The 17,775-nt window shown below is 40.7% G+C and overlaps 3 protein-coding genes across 3 annotated transcripts; all 3 read left to right on the top strand.

Annotated features, from left to right (window-relative positions):
* Positions 1-1,933: 1,933 nt before the first annotated feature.
* On the top strand, positions 1,934-10,297 carry LOC139334050 (metalloreductase STEAP4-like). Its single transcript, XM_070966791.1, has 10 exons — positions 1,934-2,402; positions 2,851-2,958; positions 3,052-3,122; positions 3,248-3,335; positions 4,222-4,500; positions 4,624-4,718; positions 4,832-4,942; positions 6,417-6,459; positions 6,633-6,797; positions 8,414-10,297. Exons 1-10 carry the CDS (start codon positions 2,178-2,180, stop codon positions 8,669-8,671), a joined length of 1,443 nt encoding a protein of 480 aa, XP_070822892.1. The 5' UTR covers positions 1,934-2,177; the 3' UTR covers positions 8,672-10,297.
* A 1,277-nt stretch (positions 10,298-11,574) lies between these two features.
* Positions 11,575-16,050, top strand: LOC139334051 (serum amyloid P-component-like). The gene is given in 7 exon segments (XM_070966792.1): positions 11,575-11,644; positions 11,852-11,906; positions 13,042-13,144; positions 13,226-13,308; positions 13,311-13,513; positions 13,707-13,958; positions 15,914-16,050. Coding segments are annotated over 6 exon segments (678 nt in total). The 5' UTR covers positions 11,575-11,629; the 3' UTR covers positions 13,926-13,958; positions 15,914-16,050.
* Positions 13,957-15,923, top strand: LOC139334052 (C-reactive protein-like). The gene is made up of 5 exons (XM_070966793.1): positions 13,957-14,330; positions 14,478-14,532; positions 15,010-15,112; positions 15,203-15,500; positions 15,661-15,923. The coding sequence occupies exons 2-5, from the start codon at positions 14,478-14,480 to the stop codon at positions 15,877-15,879; spliced, it is 675 nt and encodes a 224-aa protein (XP_070822894.1). The 5' UTR covers positions 13,957-14,330; the 3' UTR covers positions 15,880-15,923.
* Positions 16,051-17,775: the final 1,725 nt, after the last annotated feature.

Here is a 17,775-nt window from a genome sequence, read left to right as displayed (position 1 = left end):
ACACCCCATGATTTTTCTTTGCTTGTCAAGCCTGACCGCTCCTATTTTTGAGCATCGCTTCACTTAATGTTTTAGGATCTCGTGGGAGGAAGAGAAAGGAAGTAAGTGTTTACCAAACAGCAGATTCACTAACGAGGATGAAGGGGTGATGGGAGAAATCAAGGTTGTAGATGGATGGAAGAAGTGTGTAATAATGGACTGGTACTGGCTGCCAACAGGAAGATAAGAGAGAAGTCCAGAGTTGAGACTCTGGATGGGGGGGAGGGCGTCTTTATTAATACCCAGCAATAGTAGCAGGAATAAAAAAGTAGACACAGAAGAGAATAAAAAATACAAAATCAACTATATATATTCTAAAATACTATTACTCATGGGAAAATTGGAAGGGTTTATTACAGGCCTGTGATAGCCATAGATATAGGATTTCTTTTTCTTTTCTTTTTTTAAAGCATTTTTTTATTGGTTGCTGTTGAGACATAAAGAAAATTTCAACAAATGTGAGGAAAAACGCCTCTAAAATAGATACCTACCCTCGCTCAGACTAATTACAACGCAAGAAACCAGATTAGCGACAAATTTAATTATATTATGTGTGTGTGTGTGTGTGTGTGTGTGTGTGTGTGTGTGTGTGTGTGTGCGTGTGTGCTTGTATAATACCATTTTATTTGTGTCACATGCAGGCACACACTCACACAAGCACACACTGGCCAGTTAGTAAAGCAGCAGAGCAGAGGGAGTAATTACAGCATAGGACAGGTCACTAGGCCCGTGGTTCACCTCAACCCTGAACACTGGAGCTATTCTGGACCACTGGGAAAATAAGAAGGGCTGCACTCAGAGGCCAACTTCAGTTACAAGGCTAAGAACATTAATTACTCATAGGCCCAACACAAGAGTGCAGATTAGACTGTAATTGGCGGGTTAGCCTGCTTGCATGAATCAGTGAGTGCCTCCACTGACCACCATGTCAGTGACTGATTATAAGGATTGAGTTCTTTCACTCCAAGTGCACAGCAAATGACCCGCTGCTAAAAAAAATATGTGTTATTTGTTTTGCACACATGTCAAAGTAATTATGCACTTGGTGGGTTGTGTGAATGTTTTGGTCGTATAATGGAGATTACATAAGAGGACAAGAGGAGGGGGTTGGGAGCATTCCACAGTGTGTGTGTGTGTGTGTGTGTGTGTGTGTGTGTGTGTGTGTGTGTGTGTGTGTGTGTGTGTGTGTGTGTGTGTGTGTGTGTGTGTGTGTGTGTGTGTGTGTGCATACCGTGACCTAGACTTGGACCAGATAGTGTGTTAGTGGAGCACCCAGTGCTACTGCTTCACAGTTGTGATGAATAAACTGTCAGCTAATTGTCTTACCCTGCACTTAATCTAGGATGCTGGTTTGATATCTAATTTTGTTTTTACTGCTTCGGTCTTATTCTGTGTAAATGCTTAAACCTGTTGCAATGATCCTGTTTTCGAGCAGCTGACATTAGATAAACTGTAATTAAAAAAATCTGTCTTACACTGTGCCCCTCAGAGAGAGCTCATTGTGATTTTTAGATGCATTTCCATTATGTCCTCAGACTTACTGCTACTTTCACTTTCTCCTTTCCTCTATGTGTGTTTCTTAATGTGTGCAGTCGTGGCAGTGATTTGGCAAAACCAGAAAAACATCTTCTTGGCAGACCGTAAAGAACAAAGTGTTGTTTTCCAGTGTTGCGTAATCTGCTTTCCCAGAAGAAGACTGAAATTTTTGCCACAAAATTTCCCATCCCAACACGAGCACACACAGTCATAGGCAAACACAGAGTGTGCGCTAAGAAAACATACCTTGTGCCTCCCACCTCTGGCGATGGAGTTTCCCAGTTTAGTCAAACTTCACCCTGAGCCAGGGGAGGGGATGGGCCATTACAAAAATTGACTGGAGACAGAAAAATCTTTCAGTGTAGAGAGCAAATGAGCTAGAACAGACACGTGGGCTTCAGGGGCAGACAGCGGATTTGCAGACCCTTTTTCCAGAAGCACCCAGAGCTGTTACTTTGAAGACTATTATTTTGTTACATCTGCCTTGAATCTGGACACATTACTCAGTCATATTTCAGTACAACTGTCTAGCTTTGACAGAAAACCTGGTGAAGTATTTTGCTCACAGGAGATATCTTCACTGATCGTGTCGGACTGAAGCCATGTCGACTGACAGACTGAGCAGCATGTCAAAGGAGGTGAAGCCAGAGAGCGTGTCGCTGTGTCCTCTGGGCACAGCAGCTGCCCCCGAGCAGGAGCTGCTGTGCATCTTCGGGACGGGGGACTTTGGGCGCTCTCTGGGCCAGCGTCTGCTCCAGTCTGGCTACAGGGTGGTGTACGGCAGCCGCAGACCTCACAGCTGTGGCCCTGTGCCTCAGGGAGCTCAGGTACAACACGTCACATGACGTCTTCTCGAACTCTGGAATTCAACTTTTTTTCCCCAGCGTCTTTTGATGATTGTTGTTGTAACTGACAGCTGATGTGTCAGAATGTGAGTTCCACAATGGACCTGAACCAACTCCAAAAAACGTGTCAGTAAAAGCCAAAGTGCATTGTTAGTGCTGGGGGGAAAAAAGAAGCAGTTGTTATCTTGTAAAGTTGACTGAGCTAGACAAGGCCACTGATAATGTGCGTGTGCACGTGTGTCTGCACATGTCGCTGTGTTTGTTTAGTGTGCTACATTCTGCTGTGTTTTGCTTTCATCTTTTGTGCAATATGGTATGCTCAACTAGTGAACTATCACTGAACACGCTCAGCAAGTTATTACTGAGCGTGATGACACATTTAATGGCCAGGCACTATTGTTATACTGTTTTGTTTGTGTGTGTTGTGCAGGTGATGAGCCATGCGGCTGCAGCCCAGTCAGCCAGTGTGGTCTTTCTTTGCATTCACAGAGAGCACTATGACTTCCTGGCGACACTTGAGCCTCAACTCAAGGGGAAGGTATCTTGCTGCACAGTCAGATGCATTTGTGTAACATAACCATTGCTTAGCTTCTAACTTTTCATCCACTCTACTGATTTCATTGATTCGAAGGTGCTGGTGGATGTCAGCAACAACCTCAAGAAGAATCTATACCCAGAGGCCAATGCTGAGTACCTGCAGAGGTAAGAGGAAATTAGGCGATAATCGAATCACCTAAAATATAGGCAGATCTCATGGACCATATGGTCTGAGTCACCACCAAATGGCAGAACATGAAGCAAAACAGAGTTTGTTGTTTGTTGTCTAGGCTGATCCCTGGAGCTCATGTGGTGAAAGCTTTTAACACCTTGTCTGCCTGGGCCCTGCAGCATGGCCCCTCGGACAGCAATAGACAGGTACTGAATGTGTCTGTTTGTGATGTTCTGTCTTAATTATGTTTTAGTTGGCAAAGTGTATTTGACACAGTAAAATTTAAAATGTATCCAAATAGTCTTTCCTTCTTCTGCTATTTAGGAAACCTTGTTTTCTTTTCTTTTCTTTTTTTTTTTTTTTTTTTGACATTTTGGAATTAATCTATTCTGTACTACTTGTCAAATTCTTCTTCCACTACAAAACCACAAGCATTTTCCAGTTCTCTGATGTGCTCACTCAGTGGGGTGTTGACCAACAAGTTAAAAATAATAGTCTCTTTCAGAAAGGAAAGTGTTTCAGTCCAAATTATATTATTAACTCATTTTGAAGTTTTGATCAAACCAAATGCAAGTAAAAGAAGCCAACTCTAAGGAGTCAGCCTTATGTCTTTGCTGTGGATGCCATCTCTGATGTATCCTTGAATCAATTAACTCCACAGTCTCTCTTAGATCTAGGCTTCCCATCACATGCTTTCCTCTCTCACTCTGCACTGCAAAGCTGCAGCATATGTGGGTTTTTCTGTTTCATTTTGATCTGGTGCAATCCCAGAGGACAGTAGAAAACACACAGGAGCATATGTGTATTGGTTGGTTGAGGGTGGGGGGATGAGGGGCCTATGTTTATGTGCTGGGGTGTGTTGGTGCATTTGGAGCACCACCAGTAACATCACATAGGTGTTGACTGAGCATTGTTGTTGCTTCATACCTGCTTTCTTCAACTAAATTTAGTATTTCACACAGGAAGCCACAGCATCTCCAGGTACTTTTATGTAAAATCCTCTCGAGTCCAAACCACCTTTTCATCATTGTGTGTGCAAATCACATGGGGCATTTTGAATACTTAAAGACTGTAGCTGTTTTCATGTTCCAGGTGTACATGTGTGCAAACAGTGCTGCGGCAAAGCAGGCAGTAGCGGAGGTCGCGACCAAACTGGGCTTCACTGTTCTGGACAGAGGGTCTCTGACTGCGGCCAGAGAGCTGGAGGACTTCCCCCTGCAGCTGTTCCCAGAGTGGAGGCTGCCGCTACGTGTGGCCATTGGCCTCACCACCTTTTTCTTCTTCTATGTGGTCATCAGAGATGTCGTGTATGCATATGTTGATCAGGGGAAAGACATCTCCTTCAGAATCATGGTGTCCCTTGCCAACAGGGTAAAGACTGTTAAATGTCTCGTAAATTAGCATTTGTTCCTCGTTTAAAACTAACCTTCAGGCGTATTCTACAGAAATCATTTTTAACATGAATCTGGTTATGTGTTTATTGCCATCTTTCAGGTGTTTCCTGTTGTGTCCCTCATCATGTTGTCTCTGTGTTACCTGCCTGGTGTCATAGCTGCCTTCCTTCAGCTCTATAGAGGAACCAAATTCAGGTCAGAAATCAAAAAGGATGCACTGATATTTAGTGCCTGCACAGACATTCACAATTTCCAATATAAATCAAATATTGTATCATGTAAGTCTAAATATACTGTATTTGTTCCAGGCGTTTCCCAGACTGGCTGGATCGCTGGATGCTGTGCAGGAAACAGCTGGGACTGCTAGCACTTGGCTTTGCTTTTCTACATGTGCTCTACACTCTCATCATCCCCATAAGGTATGTAGCACACATCCTCACACACTTCAACATATGTGAAATCGATAAATCAAAACTGTAACTTTTGTGTCCAGTTTATCAGGACCACCTAGCTTCAGGTAATACAGTTTAAAAACAGCGCAAAAACAGCGGTACATTTTGGATGCTGTTGTTTGCGCTACTGTTGAGCTGAGTAATGTGCATACTGCTGAGAGTAATTGCTAATATAACCTAACCTCATTGATATAAATTGGGTTGCAGGGCTGTTGTATTGCTCTGCATTTCTTTAATGTGTACCTAATAAGTCCTAAAGTAACATGGACACTACAAAGATAGTGTATTATATTTATCAGGGTTAATGCTAATATATATGCTAAAAAATAACTTTTCTAACTAATCAAGGTCAATGGTCTAACAGTTACAACCTTAAAACCATATTACCAATCACATGTAGTAATAAGACGTTTGTTGCTAGGAGATTATTGTGGTTATGGTTACGGTGATTAATGTGGTGTTCTGCTAGGACTCAGGGTGGGTGTATTATGGGGTTGGTAGGGTGTAATGTGTGTCTGTAGCAGTCACAGAGGTTGTGCTGGAAGGGATAATGGTAGCAGTAGTCATAGCAGTAGTAGTGGTTGCAGAACAATGAAGAGGACAGACTCATCCTTTTAGATCTGAGATGTAAAGCTCAGGTTTGAATAAATTGTGGTTGTGGACAAAAGATGTTCAGCCTTCATCAGTGTGTACGAATGCAGGGGTACAATCCCTGCTTACGGGTGCCAGGTAAGTTAGCAGGTCAAATAAATCGCCAATCACTGTGATTTCGTACAGAGTTGACAGGTGAACATGACCATCAATCACTGTGACTCCACACAAAATGGAAATGAATTAACTTCACAGTAAATCATTGCTATGCATTGAACATTAAATACAATTTCACCTGAAGCCTATCAAGCAGTCGACATTTCAAACAACTCACTTAAAAATCAACATAACATAAAATGCACAAAACACCTGTGGTAAACACTGTGGACTTCGGGTTTCTCACCCTTCAAAAAACAGATCAAACCAACAGTTAGAGAAAAAAATATTCTGTTATCTAACAAGGGATCATTCTAACTTCCAAAAGACACATCATTCATAATCCAAGCAACATATAATATCCAACACATTTTCTGCTCTTGACATTATCTTATTTACTGTTGTTGTGTAATAAAATATCCTCTATGATAAAGCAAATGGAAATTTAAAAAAAAAGGCATAATAGAAGAAATGGGAGAAGGAAGACAATTTGAACCGTAAGAGCCCACAAGATCTTTGAACTGATGGGCGCTAAAAAAGATGACCACACAAAGTGCAGCCAAATTACCAAACATTGGGAGCTATAATGCGTTATAATGCCTTGTGCTACCTATCTACTGCCTCATTTATGTGAAAGAGTTAGGCCTATCTGAATTCTCATGATGATGTTTAGTTTTGTCATTTTGGTCCCCAGATATTATGTGAGATTCAAAATTGCTGCCAGCACAATCTCCAAGGTAAGACAGCCACACAGCGTGAAAATAAGTGTTTGATAAATTCAAATTTTTGCGTTTGCTTAAAAACTAGTTGCTTATTCACATACAACCATGAATTCAGATGATTTGAGATAATTCTGTGCTGTTTCCATTGCTACGGAAACTGTTAATAAACATCTCTCTGTCACTTCAAGGCCAAAGAGAACCAAACGTCAGTGTTCGACACCACCACGGCCTGGCGTACTGACTCGTACTACTCCATGGGGATTCTGGGATTTGGCCTATATCTCCTGTTGGGAATCACCTCTCTCCCCTCCGTCAGCAATGCTCTCAGCTGGAGAGAGTTCAGCTTCATACAGGTGGATACTGGAATGTGTGTTTGAGTCATATGATATTTGGATATCTGGATGTGTTGGAGCATATGAGCATCAGCGTGCCCATACGTTATGGACACAGAATACAGAACTCTGTTTTAGCTGTGCAGGACGCTGCACAACCCATAAAAATTTGGCTGAATCCCTGCATCCTGTTTACTGGCGGTCACAACTGGAGGAATGAGACTGTGGGATTTTTCCTAACAGTTTCCAGTGGTGCTGGCCCTGGTCTCCCACGCAATCTGTTCAACAGCTTTCCCCTCACACACATGTTTGCGCCTGGGCATGTTTTCACAGGAATTAGTGAATAACAAGATTGTGTATTTATTGCATGTCAACTGAATATTTTGTAGGAATTTGCCCGGTATGTGTGTATATGTGTGTGTGCATCTTCGGAAAGGTACCAAAGGCGCCACCTATTTTGTAGCCAACAGATTTGGCACTCTTAGCCCACAAAAAGGAAACTGAGTGGCAGACAAGCACATTGCCGGTTATTTTAGAGCCATTTCTATGATATTTTGTGAGCCAGCTTCTGATCAAATGAATACAAACAAGCTCATTGGGAAATTTAATTTGGGACAACTGATTATCTCACCTCTACACTGTGGCCTTGAAAAGCTGCAAATGACACCCAGATTGATGATTCAGTTAACAGAGATACATGCTCACAATATTAAATAGGTTCAGACGGTATCCACTTACAATGTGCCCGCTGGAGATATTTTAAAGTGCATTATGAAATTTTCTGCGTACTGCCGCCGCAGCATTGCACCTGTTTATGCTCTAGGCTGCCGAGGTTGAGTTAGTGTGGAAATTTACAGAGGCTACTGGACCTTTAAGGGATGTGGATACTGGCTGAAAAAGTATTTGCTACGATTTTCACATCATGTCCATTAGCCAAGATTCAAGCGATGACAGATGAGGACTATTCTGTGCTTCAGCCCAGATAGAAAATAGCTGTGTGGGCCAGAGAGCAGTTTCTAACTTCCTATTGGAAGCGATCTGTTGACAGTGTGTTAGTGATATTTCTGTGCTAAAGCTTCCACTGTGATTGTTTTTACTTGGGCAGAAACAAATGTTTACCTTTTTCCCCACTTTGACCAATTGAAAATGAAATCGGTCTCACCACAGGGAACAAACTCATTCATAAATGTAACTGGGTCATGTCAGGCTCATTTTCTCATTCCACACCCCTCCCCTTTACTCCAGTCCAAATTAGAGCAGTGCTTTAAATGTTAAGTTATTCATCAAATGTAATTTGGGGGTGAAAATTATCCACAGTCTTTAGGTTTTGTTCATGTGTATGGAATGAATTTACTGTATGTGCCTGTAAATTTGCGAGTGTGTATCCATATTCTACATTAACTGGATTATCTCTGTGTGCGTCTGTGCACACAAAACAGATGAGTGTGTTCAAGTGCTTGCAAGTGTAGGTCGAATGCTTGCCTCTGTAAAGGTCACTCTATCACATTCCAGCTTACTGAGCCTATTACACAGTAATTAGCTCTGTCATTAGAAGTGCAAGTCATGTGAATTTGTGAATGTGCACAGACTCAGTGAGCAGAGTGTGAAGGTATGTGTCTGTTTTTTTTCTCTTCCAGTCCAAGTTGGGATACCTGACATTGTTCTTCTGTACATTTCACACCTACCTGTATGGCTGGGACAAGTTCCTCCGCCCCTCTTACTACAAATGGTACACTCCTCCGGCCTACATGCTCTGTCTGGTGGTGCCTACTGTGGTGATTGTGCTGAAGCTGCTGATTCTCCTGCCCTGCGTGGACCGCAGCCTCATCCGCATTCGACATGGCTGGGAGAGGACGAACCCAGAGGATGACAGCAAGAAATCACTGCTAACATAGCTGTCACAATTACGAACACAAAAACAATGGCGTGCACAGAAAACGCAGACGCAAAGACACCACAGCAGCCGTGCTTCCATCAATGTATTTTTATGCATGTTTTGAAGTTTTGCGTTAGAAAAGTATGATAGACAACAGAATTTGAAAAAAACTTCCTTGGTATCACAAAAAAGTGTTTGCCTTTTTTGTAAAAGAGTTAATGCACTTAATGGGAGATGGAAACACTTATTTCCAAATAATTCTGATGTCATTTGACTCACCAGACTGATTGACACAAGGGTGTAATTTTGGGTTAAACATTGGAGGGTTTGAGATTTCACAATTTAAGAAAGTCCAGGGGTGGAGTTTAAAAAAAAAAGCTACTTAAATTTCTATTTTACATGAGGTGAAGAGACACACCTAAATAACATGATATGCATCCTAAGTAGTGCAGAGGAACACCATAAAATCCTAAACTTTGATAAAAGAACCTATTTCTAATGCATACATTTTTGATTCCAGCATTAGCCTTTTACTGAATTTATCTCCAGCCTTGTACTATAAATCACAATGAAACAGTACTTAATCCCTTAATTTTACTTCTGCGTTGTTTTTTTCAGCACTGATAGCTATCAAAGCCATAAGATGCCACATTTGAAGTATTTTGAATCTGTCTATATTTAAACAATAAGTCTTTAAGCTTCACAGATTAATCAGTTGCACTAGCATTACTGTAAACTGCAAGAGTTCTCCGAAACACAATGTGAACTAACCGTATAACCCCAATACTAAAGTCCTTACACTGGCTTCCACTAAGCTAGAATCAACTTTAAAGCACTGCTGCTTTACACTACATTATACTTTAAGACATAAATATGTACATAGCACACACACGCTAACATTTTTACAACGTACGGAATGACCAAACACCCGATATCAACCAACTCCTGACCCATTCAAACCATCCTCCCCCATTAGCCATAAGCTAGCAAACTACCAAATAGTTAGCGTTAGTTAACGCGGGGGGGGGGGGCGTTTTCTGTGCATCATCCATTCTATTTATTACTGCCATGCATAACAGACTATGATGCCAAACTGTGACGAAACATTCTTTGCGTAGCCAAGTGTATTCGCTTCAAACCACCTGACGGAAACGTGCCTCACCTTTTTTTCCCTTTTTTTTGTGGCATTTCAAAAGTTCGTTTCAATTTCCCTTGACTATTACATGTTAACACAGGTAGTGCAAGATTATACAATTACACCTATTGTACCTCTCTTTATCGTCAACTGGGTCAGTCTGTCTTTGCGTAATCAAGTTTCATTTTGCAAATATCAAATATGATACAGTACAATTGCACTACGTCGGTTTTCATCAGTTATACAAATACCTTGGAGCTACACAGAGTCAAATACTTTAAAAAAGTCATACTCCATCTTTACATGACTTTGCCTTTGTAAGATCATTTCTTTTTTTAACTAGTAGCACTATAGTTGAGTTTATCATCAACCTTCATCGAGAGTAAATACTGGATTTACTTTGTATCTTTTTCTATGATTTTTTTTTTTTTTGTTCCTCCTTATTAGTGTTCCTGTATGTCATGTGTAACCACAGTGAAATGCTCTTCAAAATAAACATAAGAGTGACTGAGCAGCACTGTCTTGTCTCTCCTTCTCCCTCTCGTATACAGTACATCTCATCCTGTCTGGAAGCTCAGTCAAATTCAGAGAGTTTTTCCCTGCTGAGTTGAGTACTCTGTCTAGTCGTCTCGGTCTGATCCCTCTCCAGGGTTCACCCCTCTGGCTGATCTGATGCCGTTCTCCAGGAAACATTCGCTCTGAGCTGCAGGCTTCTCCCCAGTCACTACTGGATCTCACCACATCAGTGGAGAGAGAGGCGTACAGGCTCCGTCACTGAAGTCCTCTGCAGAGAGGATATAATATTTGGTTGTGACAGTGCAGATAGGCCCTTGATGTTGTACTTCAAGTAATTTTAACCGACGGTGAGAGGAAGGAAGAAAGAATAGAACTCAGACAATTAAAAGTTTTTAGTGACACAAGGTCAAACATTAATCTACGAACACTGACAAGCAGGCATGCACAAATGCAGAATGAACATACATGAATGCAATCAAAACACAGTGCGCACGCACAAACACACACATCTGTTGCGTAGGAAAACAAAGGAAAGAAAGTGAAAGATAAGAAATATATAAATAAAAACCCTCTATGCATAGTATTGTACAGCCTTATGACATGTCTCATAGTTTGGGAGGTTATGGTTTGTGTTGGAAGAAACTGAAGTGTCAGAAATGACATGACATATGGGAAACTATTTATCCTCCCTTTCACAAAAAACAAACTAACACGCAAACAAACCAGAAAATTAAACCTGAGGTGCCTCATCAGAAGAGTAGGCTGGTTAAAGTCACAAGAGAGCCAGAAATCCACTATCACCACAAGCCTCATGTGTCACTCTGCTGGTAAAAAATCAGTTTCCAAATGTCCTGAATTAGCCATATGTTTTGCTAAGACTCCACCTTTATTATTATTTATTTCAAGATTAATATTTTACAAATGAGATTTTTTTTTTTTTTTTTTTGAGACTTTGAGTAGCAGGACAGCCTTTAGCGCAACTCCTGTCATTTTCTGTCATCTCTCATGTGTACAGCAATTATGTTGCAGCCATGGATTGTCACAAATACTTATTCTAAAAAAAAAAGAAAATGCAATTACATGACCAATTATGACAAGCGATGAAATATGATGAACATTCATTTTGCTCGGATGCCTTGATCTTGTGCCTTCTAGTAGGGGCAACACAGTACACCAAACTGATTAAAAAACAAAAAAAATCAGGACATGATATTTCAACATTCAGCAGTTTTCACAACTCAGACACAGCACAGAAAAGACATCGTAAACAGACAATAATGAGGAAGCAGCAGTGGATACAAAACTCATATCGTTGCACACAAAATCATGACAACCTTCAAGGTAAGATCATGACATGAGCTAAACTGAAAAACTTGTCTGTGTTACGTGCAAACTGCTTTTTAGCCTTCTCTGTCTGTACAGCATATTATAGCAGAGCAAGGTAAATAAGAGTACATTCATTTGTAGTCCATACACACTGGCACTGAAAGTAAAAACTCAATGTGTTGGAAAAAATGTGTTTATGGTGGCATTTTGTTTTTTAATTAGATGAAGTTTTTGCTTCCTCTGGTCATGCTGACAGCATGTGCTGCAAGTCATCAAGGTAAGACATATATTCTTTATTTAACAATGTGAATACCAAAAAGAAACATCACAATAAAATTGCTGCTAGGGTTGACAGTTTATAGGAGTTTGTTGTCTTTGCCTTTATCTTAAGGTATACAAAGACCTTTCTTAATTCATACTAATGAAGTAGGTTTTGCAGTATAATGATAATTGTTTTGTTTTCATTACATTACATCATTCATTACATACATTTGCTCGACACGACACCAAAAACACTGATGCTGATATCTTTTTCAACCAGGAATGTTATGGTTAATGTTTTAGATTTGAACCCAAGGCCACAGAGGCAGAGCACAGAACAAAGGGAGCCGGTTTAACGCCAAAAACAGAACACAAAAAGTACTACGGCCAGGCAGAAACACTTGTCAGGTTGAGTAGGAACAGGGGAGCAAGGAACCAGTTGAACACACTGGACACGAAAGCTGGAGAGTCTTGCATTACGCAGAGAGTAATCTGGCAACGAGAATTGCCGCTTAAATGGGGTGGGGGATGATGAGCTGAAAGATTCAGGGTGCGCCGTCTGCCCAGCCTGGCCACACCTCCGCTGCCATACTGGAGGAAGAGAACTGAAACCAGAAATTAGCCCAAAGCAACAGAGCAGTGAAAAAAAGAAGTGACCAACCCAGCTTCCTAACAAGGAATTATTTGCAGACGACACTGATCTACGTATTACCCTGTGTAAAACAAATAGACCGTAGATAAAACAATAAGTAAACTGTAGTGGGATATCAAGAAAGATTTTGTTAACAATATTCTCTCTTTGTATGGGACTTCCTCAAAGCTTCAAAGCCTTTTTTCATAAATGATGGATGATGGGTTGGCTACACGGGGAGCAGACCTGACATGTATGCCATACAGACTGCAAGCATCAGTGGTTTTTATTTTGCTGTATGTTCTTGAAATTCTGTATGAAAATTTCCACCACAATGGACGTTTATCTTACATTTACAGGCAGAAAATAAAGTGCCAAAATATCTTTTTACAGTACATTTATATCTCATACCTTATCTGCACTACTTTATTTTTTGTCCTCACTGAATGATTCATTCATTCATTATAAAATGTGAGTAAAACATTCGATCTCTAATCACCTCCTTCTCTCTTATTTTTAGATCTGTCTGGTAAAATGTTCACCTTCCCTCAACAAACCAACACTGCTCGTGTGAAACTGATTACATCAAGGCAGGATTTCAGCGCTGTTACTGTCTGCCTCAGGTAGTGTTAAAGGTTTAAAATGAATGAAAGTGCCCGTGTGAGAGGACAGCAAGCGTGATCATTTCTTTTCACTGCCTGCAGGTCCATCACAGACCTCAGCAGAGACCACAATCTCTTCTCTCTGTCCACACCTTCTGCTGACAATGACTTCCTGATCTTCTGGCATGCTGTAAAAAGGCCTTCAGCAGAAACAGTGATGCAGCATTTGGAGGGCTGGACTACAAGTTGAACATGTGGCACTCTATTTGTTCCACATGGGACTCTGCGTCTGGAGTCACGCAGGTGTGGTTTGATGGGCGACCTTCGATTAGGAAATTCGTCAGCTCTGGATCAAACATCAGTGGACCCACTATAATTATCTTAGGCCAGGTACAGTTTGTTGCTAAGCAGTATTTATGATGTACCATATGTTTCTATTGTATAAACAATCAGTGTTGGGAAGATTACTTTTGAAATGTAACAGATAACATATTCCTAGTTACCCTGCTAAAAATGTAATTTGTAACTACTCCCCAACACTGGACTTAACAAATATTGTCAATATTATCTACAATTTGTACAGGAGCAGGATTCCCACGGTGGGGGGTTTGACATTACACAGTCTTTCGTTGGCATGATGTCTGATGTCCACATGTGGGACCACACCCTCTCCCCCTGTGAGATCCAGCGCTACACGGATGATCTAAACTTCACTCCAGGGAATGTGCTCAACTGGAGGGCGCTGGAGTTCCAGACCATAGGAAGAGTGTTGATAGAGGATAAACACATGACCTGTCACTAAACCCTTCAAACAGAACTATTAATGCCTTGCAAAGTCTTGAGTTTGTCCAGTTTTTTTTGTAAATTCATGTCCAATAAAACTATGAGATTATCATTTCTTCTAATTTGGTATTTTTTATCTGTCCCTTCTCTTTATTTTACACATGAGCATCTTTCTTCATCTATTCTAAAGGCCTAATAACAACTTTAAAGCAGTCAAGTGTAACTTAGCAGTGTAAAGTATGGTGACTTGCAGAAAACGTTGCGTATGGGATAACATTTTCTTTACATTTCAGGAATCTGAAGCCAAAAAATGCAGAAGTAGACAAAGGAAGGAAGCCGATGGGCAGAAATGGGGAAGCAGTGAGTGCACAAAAACCACAGCCCTGTTCATTGCTGGGCACAAAATCCAGACACAGATTTCAAGGTAAGATCCACACATGCAAAATTGATCACAGCAGACCAAGGAAAATTCATTGGTTGTCTTTGGCACATATAGAGTTTTAGTAGCACTCAAAAACAATTTGTTGAACCAAAAGCAGAAAGAATGTTTTCCATGGTGTCTTTTTATTAGATGAGGCTTTTGCTGCTGCTGACGCTGTTGACAGGATGTGCTGCATCTCCTCAAGGTAAACATAAATCCTTACTAAACAGAGGGAATACCAAAGGGACATGTAGTTTGTAGGAGTCTGTTGCCATTTACCTTTGAATTTGCTTTTCCTACATTAATTTTTTTTCCACAATTTCTTTGCATGAAAAAACAGTTTTTGCAATATAACAATAAGACTTTTGAATGTGGCAGAATATATCAAATATATTTAAACTGCCAATGTTGTCTGGAGGCATTTGTCTATTGACTGGGATAATAATTTCATTCTTTTACATTTTTTACTTACTGTATGTTGCTGTAAGATGACTTTCATCTATAAATAAATTCATCATGTCTCAACTTGGTTACCACAATGTGCGTGTAATATACATAAAAATACTATTGCTATGAATAATAATATGGTAAGTCAGTTTATGGGCAAAAATTATCATCTAAGGTAAAAAAAAAAAAAAAAAAAGCAAAGATAAAATAAATTTTTTGTTCTTTCTCTTTTCAGATCTGTCAGGTAAAATGTTCACCTTTCCACAAGAAACCAACACAGCTCATGTGAGGCTGACTGCATCAAGCCAGGATTTCGGGGCTGTGACTGCCTGTCACAGGTAGAAATGAAAGTGCAAAATGCATGAAACAATCCACTGTATCTCTGACTGTGAAAGGTATCACGCATAATATCTTTGTAATGCCAACAGATCCTTTACAGACCTCAAAAGGGACCACATCCTTTTCTCTCTGGCCACCCCCTCAAACGCCAATAGCTTACTGATTTTCTGGGATGAAACAAATAAGGAGATGGAGTCCCATATCAGGGATAAAAAGTCAGAATATCGAGGGCAGGACTACAAACCGAACATGTGGCACTCTATTTGTACGACATGGGACTCTGCATCTGGACTGGTGCAGCTATGGTTTGATGGACGACCTTCGATTCGCAAATTCGTCAGTTCTGGATCAAGCATCAGAGGCTCCACTATAATTATATTAGGACAGGTACAGTTGCGATAATAAGCACCATAGTTTATGGTCCTTCAACAAAATGCTGTAAATGCCGACATTTGATTTATTGTGTGTCTCTAGTGTAAAGATTTCAGTACAAATATTGTACAATGCAGCTTTTATTTACTGAATGTCAAACCTCTAATCTCTACAGGAGCAGGATTCCCACGGTGGGGGTTTTGACCTTAAGCAGTCTTTTGTTGGCATGATGTCTGATGTCCACATGTGGGACTACATCCTTTCACCCTGTGAGATCCAAAAGTACATGGATGATCTAAACTTCACTCCAGGGAATGTGCTCAACTGGAGGGCACTTGAGTTCCAGATTACAGACAGAGTGCTGATAGAGGATAAAATGATGACCTGTCACTAAACTTTTCAAACAAAACTATTAATGTCATGTTAAGTTTGAAAACTTTTCTGTTTGTCTCTCCAGTTTTCTGTAGTTTCATGTCAAAAATCACACTTTCTGTGCTTTTATGTCCAGTCTAATGTATAAATACCAATTCCAGCATTTTATATTAAATCATTAAAGGATAGGTTCTGATTTACCTCCATACAATAATCACATGAAAGAGTTGTTTTGTTTGGTCTGATTATTTTACTTGTCCATAGCATGGCAAAGAGAAAGAACTGCCAACACTGTCCTCCTACTTACAAGATTCATTTCAGCCATCTGACCTTCACAAAAAGACAGAGAACATTCGGACTCCTCCGGTGTGGACAGTCAGGGATCATGAGCAATCAGTCCCACAGGCTGTATGCATTTAGCTAGAAGACACTACACACCGGGCTGCACGGTGGCGCAGCAGGTAGTGCGTGTGCCTCACAGCAAGAAGGTTGCCAGTTCGATCCCCGGCTCAGACGGGGCCTTTCTGTGTGAAGTTTGCATGTTCTTCCCGTGCATGCGTGGGTTCTCTCCAGGTACTCCGGCTTCCTCCCACAGACCAAAAACATGCTCATTAGGTTAATTTGATGACTCTAAATTGTCCGTAGGTGTGAGTGTGAATGGTTGTTTGTCCTTGCATGTGGCCCTGCAATCGGCTGGCGACCGGCTCAGGGTGTACCCTGCCTCTCGCCCATTGTAGCTGGGATAGGCTCCAGCGCCCCGCAACCCCGAAAGGGATAGGCGGTATAGATAATGGATGGATGGACACTACACACCATCAAAAATGGACTTTCCTTAGTTTACAATGAACACCAACTACAGAAAATAACAAAAGATTTTTCATAGAGTCCCACAATTCAAAAACATAAACATAAGAATGATGCAACTAGCCTCCGTACTAAAATAGAGCTATCATTATGTTGGATAAAATAACAATCATATGATAGTACAAATAAGAACAAATATGTACATAAAATCTGACAATCCAAATAAATAAACCTAAGAATTATTGTAGATAATGTGCAAAATGTACCTCTCCTCTCTCCTGTATTTCCTCCATATGCACCTGTCAAGGTGAGCTTTTAGAGCTAAGATCTCTCCATATCATGAAATGATCTCTTAAAAAAGCTTGAGGAGCATGCATGTGTGATGGGGAGCTGAGGAGGAAATGGCGCAGGTGTGCATGTGGGTGTGGATGCGGAGGCTAGGTGATGTGGAAAGCCAGAGACACAAGAAATCCAAAACTATGTTTTCGTAAATAAAGTTTCTTATATTTTAGATTTGTCGTTGGCACTAATGCAGCTTGCAAACGGAAAGCAGAAGTGCAGAATTCCATCACATTCAGCATATTTCAACATGCAGTTGACAGAGCGTTACATGGTTCAGTCTGCCATCTGTGTGTGCAATTCATGATAAGCACTGACCTTATTTCTTAATCTGTTTTCATTTCTTTGCTTTGAAAACTATAAAAATCATGATGAGAGAGGAGGAAAATGAAAACACTGGGAATGAGTCACTCATGGTTATCCAGCAGAGAATAACCACTCTGCATCTCCTTACTGACCTTTACCCTGCCTACCACATTGTCCTGGTTTTGCTGACAGCACATTTCCTGTATGGTCCATTCCAGTCTTACTGCGCAGCTATTTTTATTTAATTTTTTTTTAGATTGGAACTAAAAATTAGTGATGTTCTTCCATGCCTGTTGAATGTGTAAGTAAATCATTGTTCTTTAACATTTAAACTTTACAGAGCGATTGTTTCCGGGCTGTGGATCTGTCAAGTTGTTTTCAATGTCACCCGCCCCCTACTGGCCAAAACTGATAAATGCAGCTTTAACTGAGTTTTAATATTTCTATCAATTGCTCTCACCTCAGTGCT

This window comes from Chaetodon trifascialis, chromosome 7, assembly GCF_039877785.1.
Source record: "Chaetodon trifascialis isolate fChaTrf1 chromosome 7, fChaTrf1.hap1, whole genome shotgun sequence".
Classification (NCBI taxonomy): domain Eukaryota; kingdom Metazoa; phylum Chordata; class Actinopteri; order Chaetodontiformes; family Chaetodontidae; genus Chaetodon; species Chaetodon trifascialis.
Note: the sequence above shows the minus strand (reverse complement) of the source record. Positions and strands in the feature narration are given on the sequence as shown.

What these genes read in the sequence shown, in the direction of transcription:
- LOC139334052 (XM_070966793.1), top strand. Translation starts at nt 14,478, where the DNA reads ATGAGGCTTTTGCTGCTGCTGACGCTGTTGACAGGATGTGCTGCATCT. An exon ending in ATGTGCTGCATCTCCTCAAG is followed by an intron (nt 14,533 to 15,009) that starts GTAAACATAAAT and finishes TTCTCTTTTCAG; the next exon opens with ATCTGTCAGGTAAAATGTTC. An exon ending in CTATAATTATATTAGGACAG is followed by an intron (nt 15,501 to 15,660) that starts GTACAGTTGCGA and finishes TAATCTCTACAG; the next exon opens with GAGCAGGATTCCCACGGTGG.
- LOC139334050 (XM_070966791.1), top strand. Translation starts at nt 2,178, where the DNA reads ATGTCGACTGACAGACTGAGCAGCATGTCAAAGGAGGTGAAGCCAGAG. An exon ending in CCTCGGACAGCAATAGACAG is followed by an intron (nt 3,336 to 4,221) that starts GTACTGAATGTG and finishes TTCATGTTCCAG; the next exon opens with GTGTACATGTGTGCAAACAG. An exon ending in TGGTGTCCCTTGCCAACAGG is followed by an intron (nt 4,501 to 4,623) that starts GTAAAGACTGTT and finishes GCCATCTTTCAG; the next exon opens with GTGTTTCCTGTTGTGTCCCT.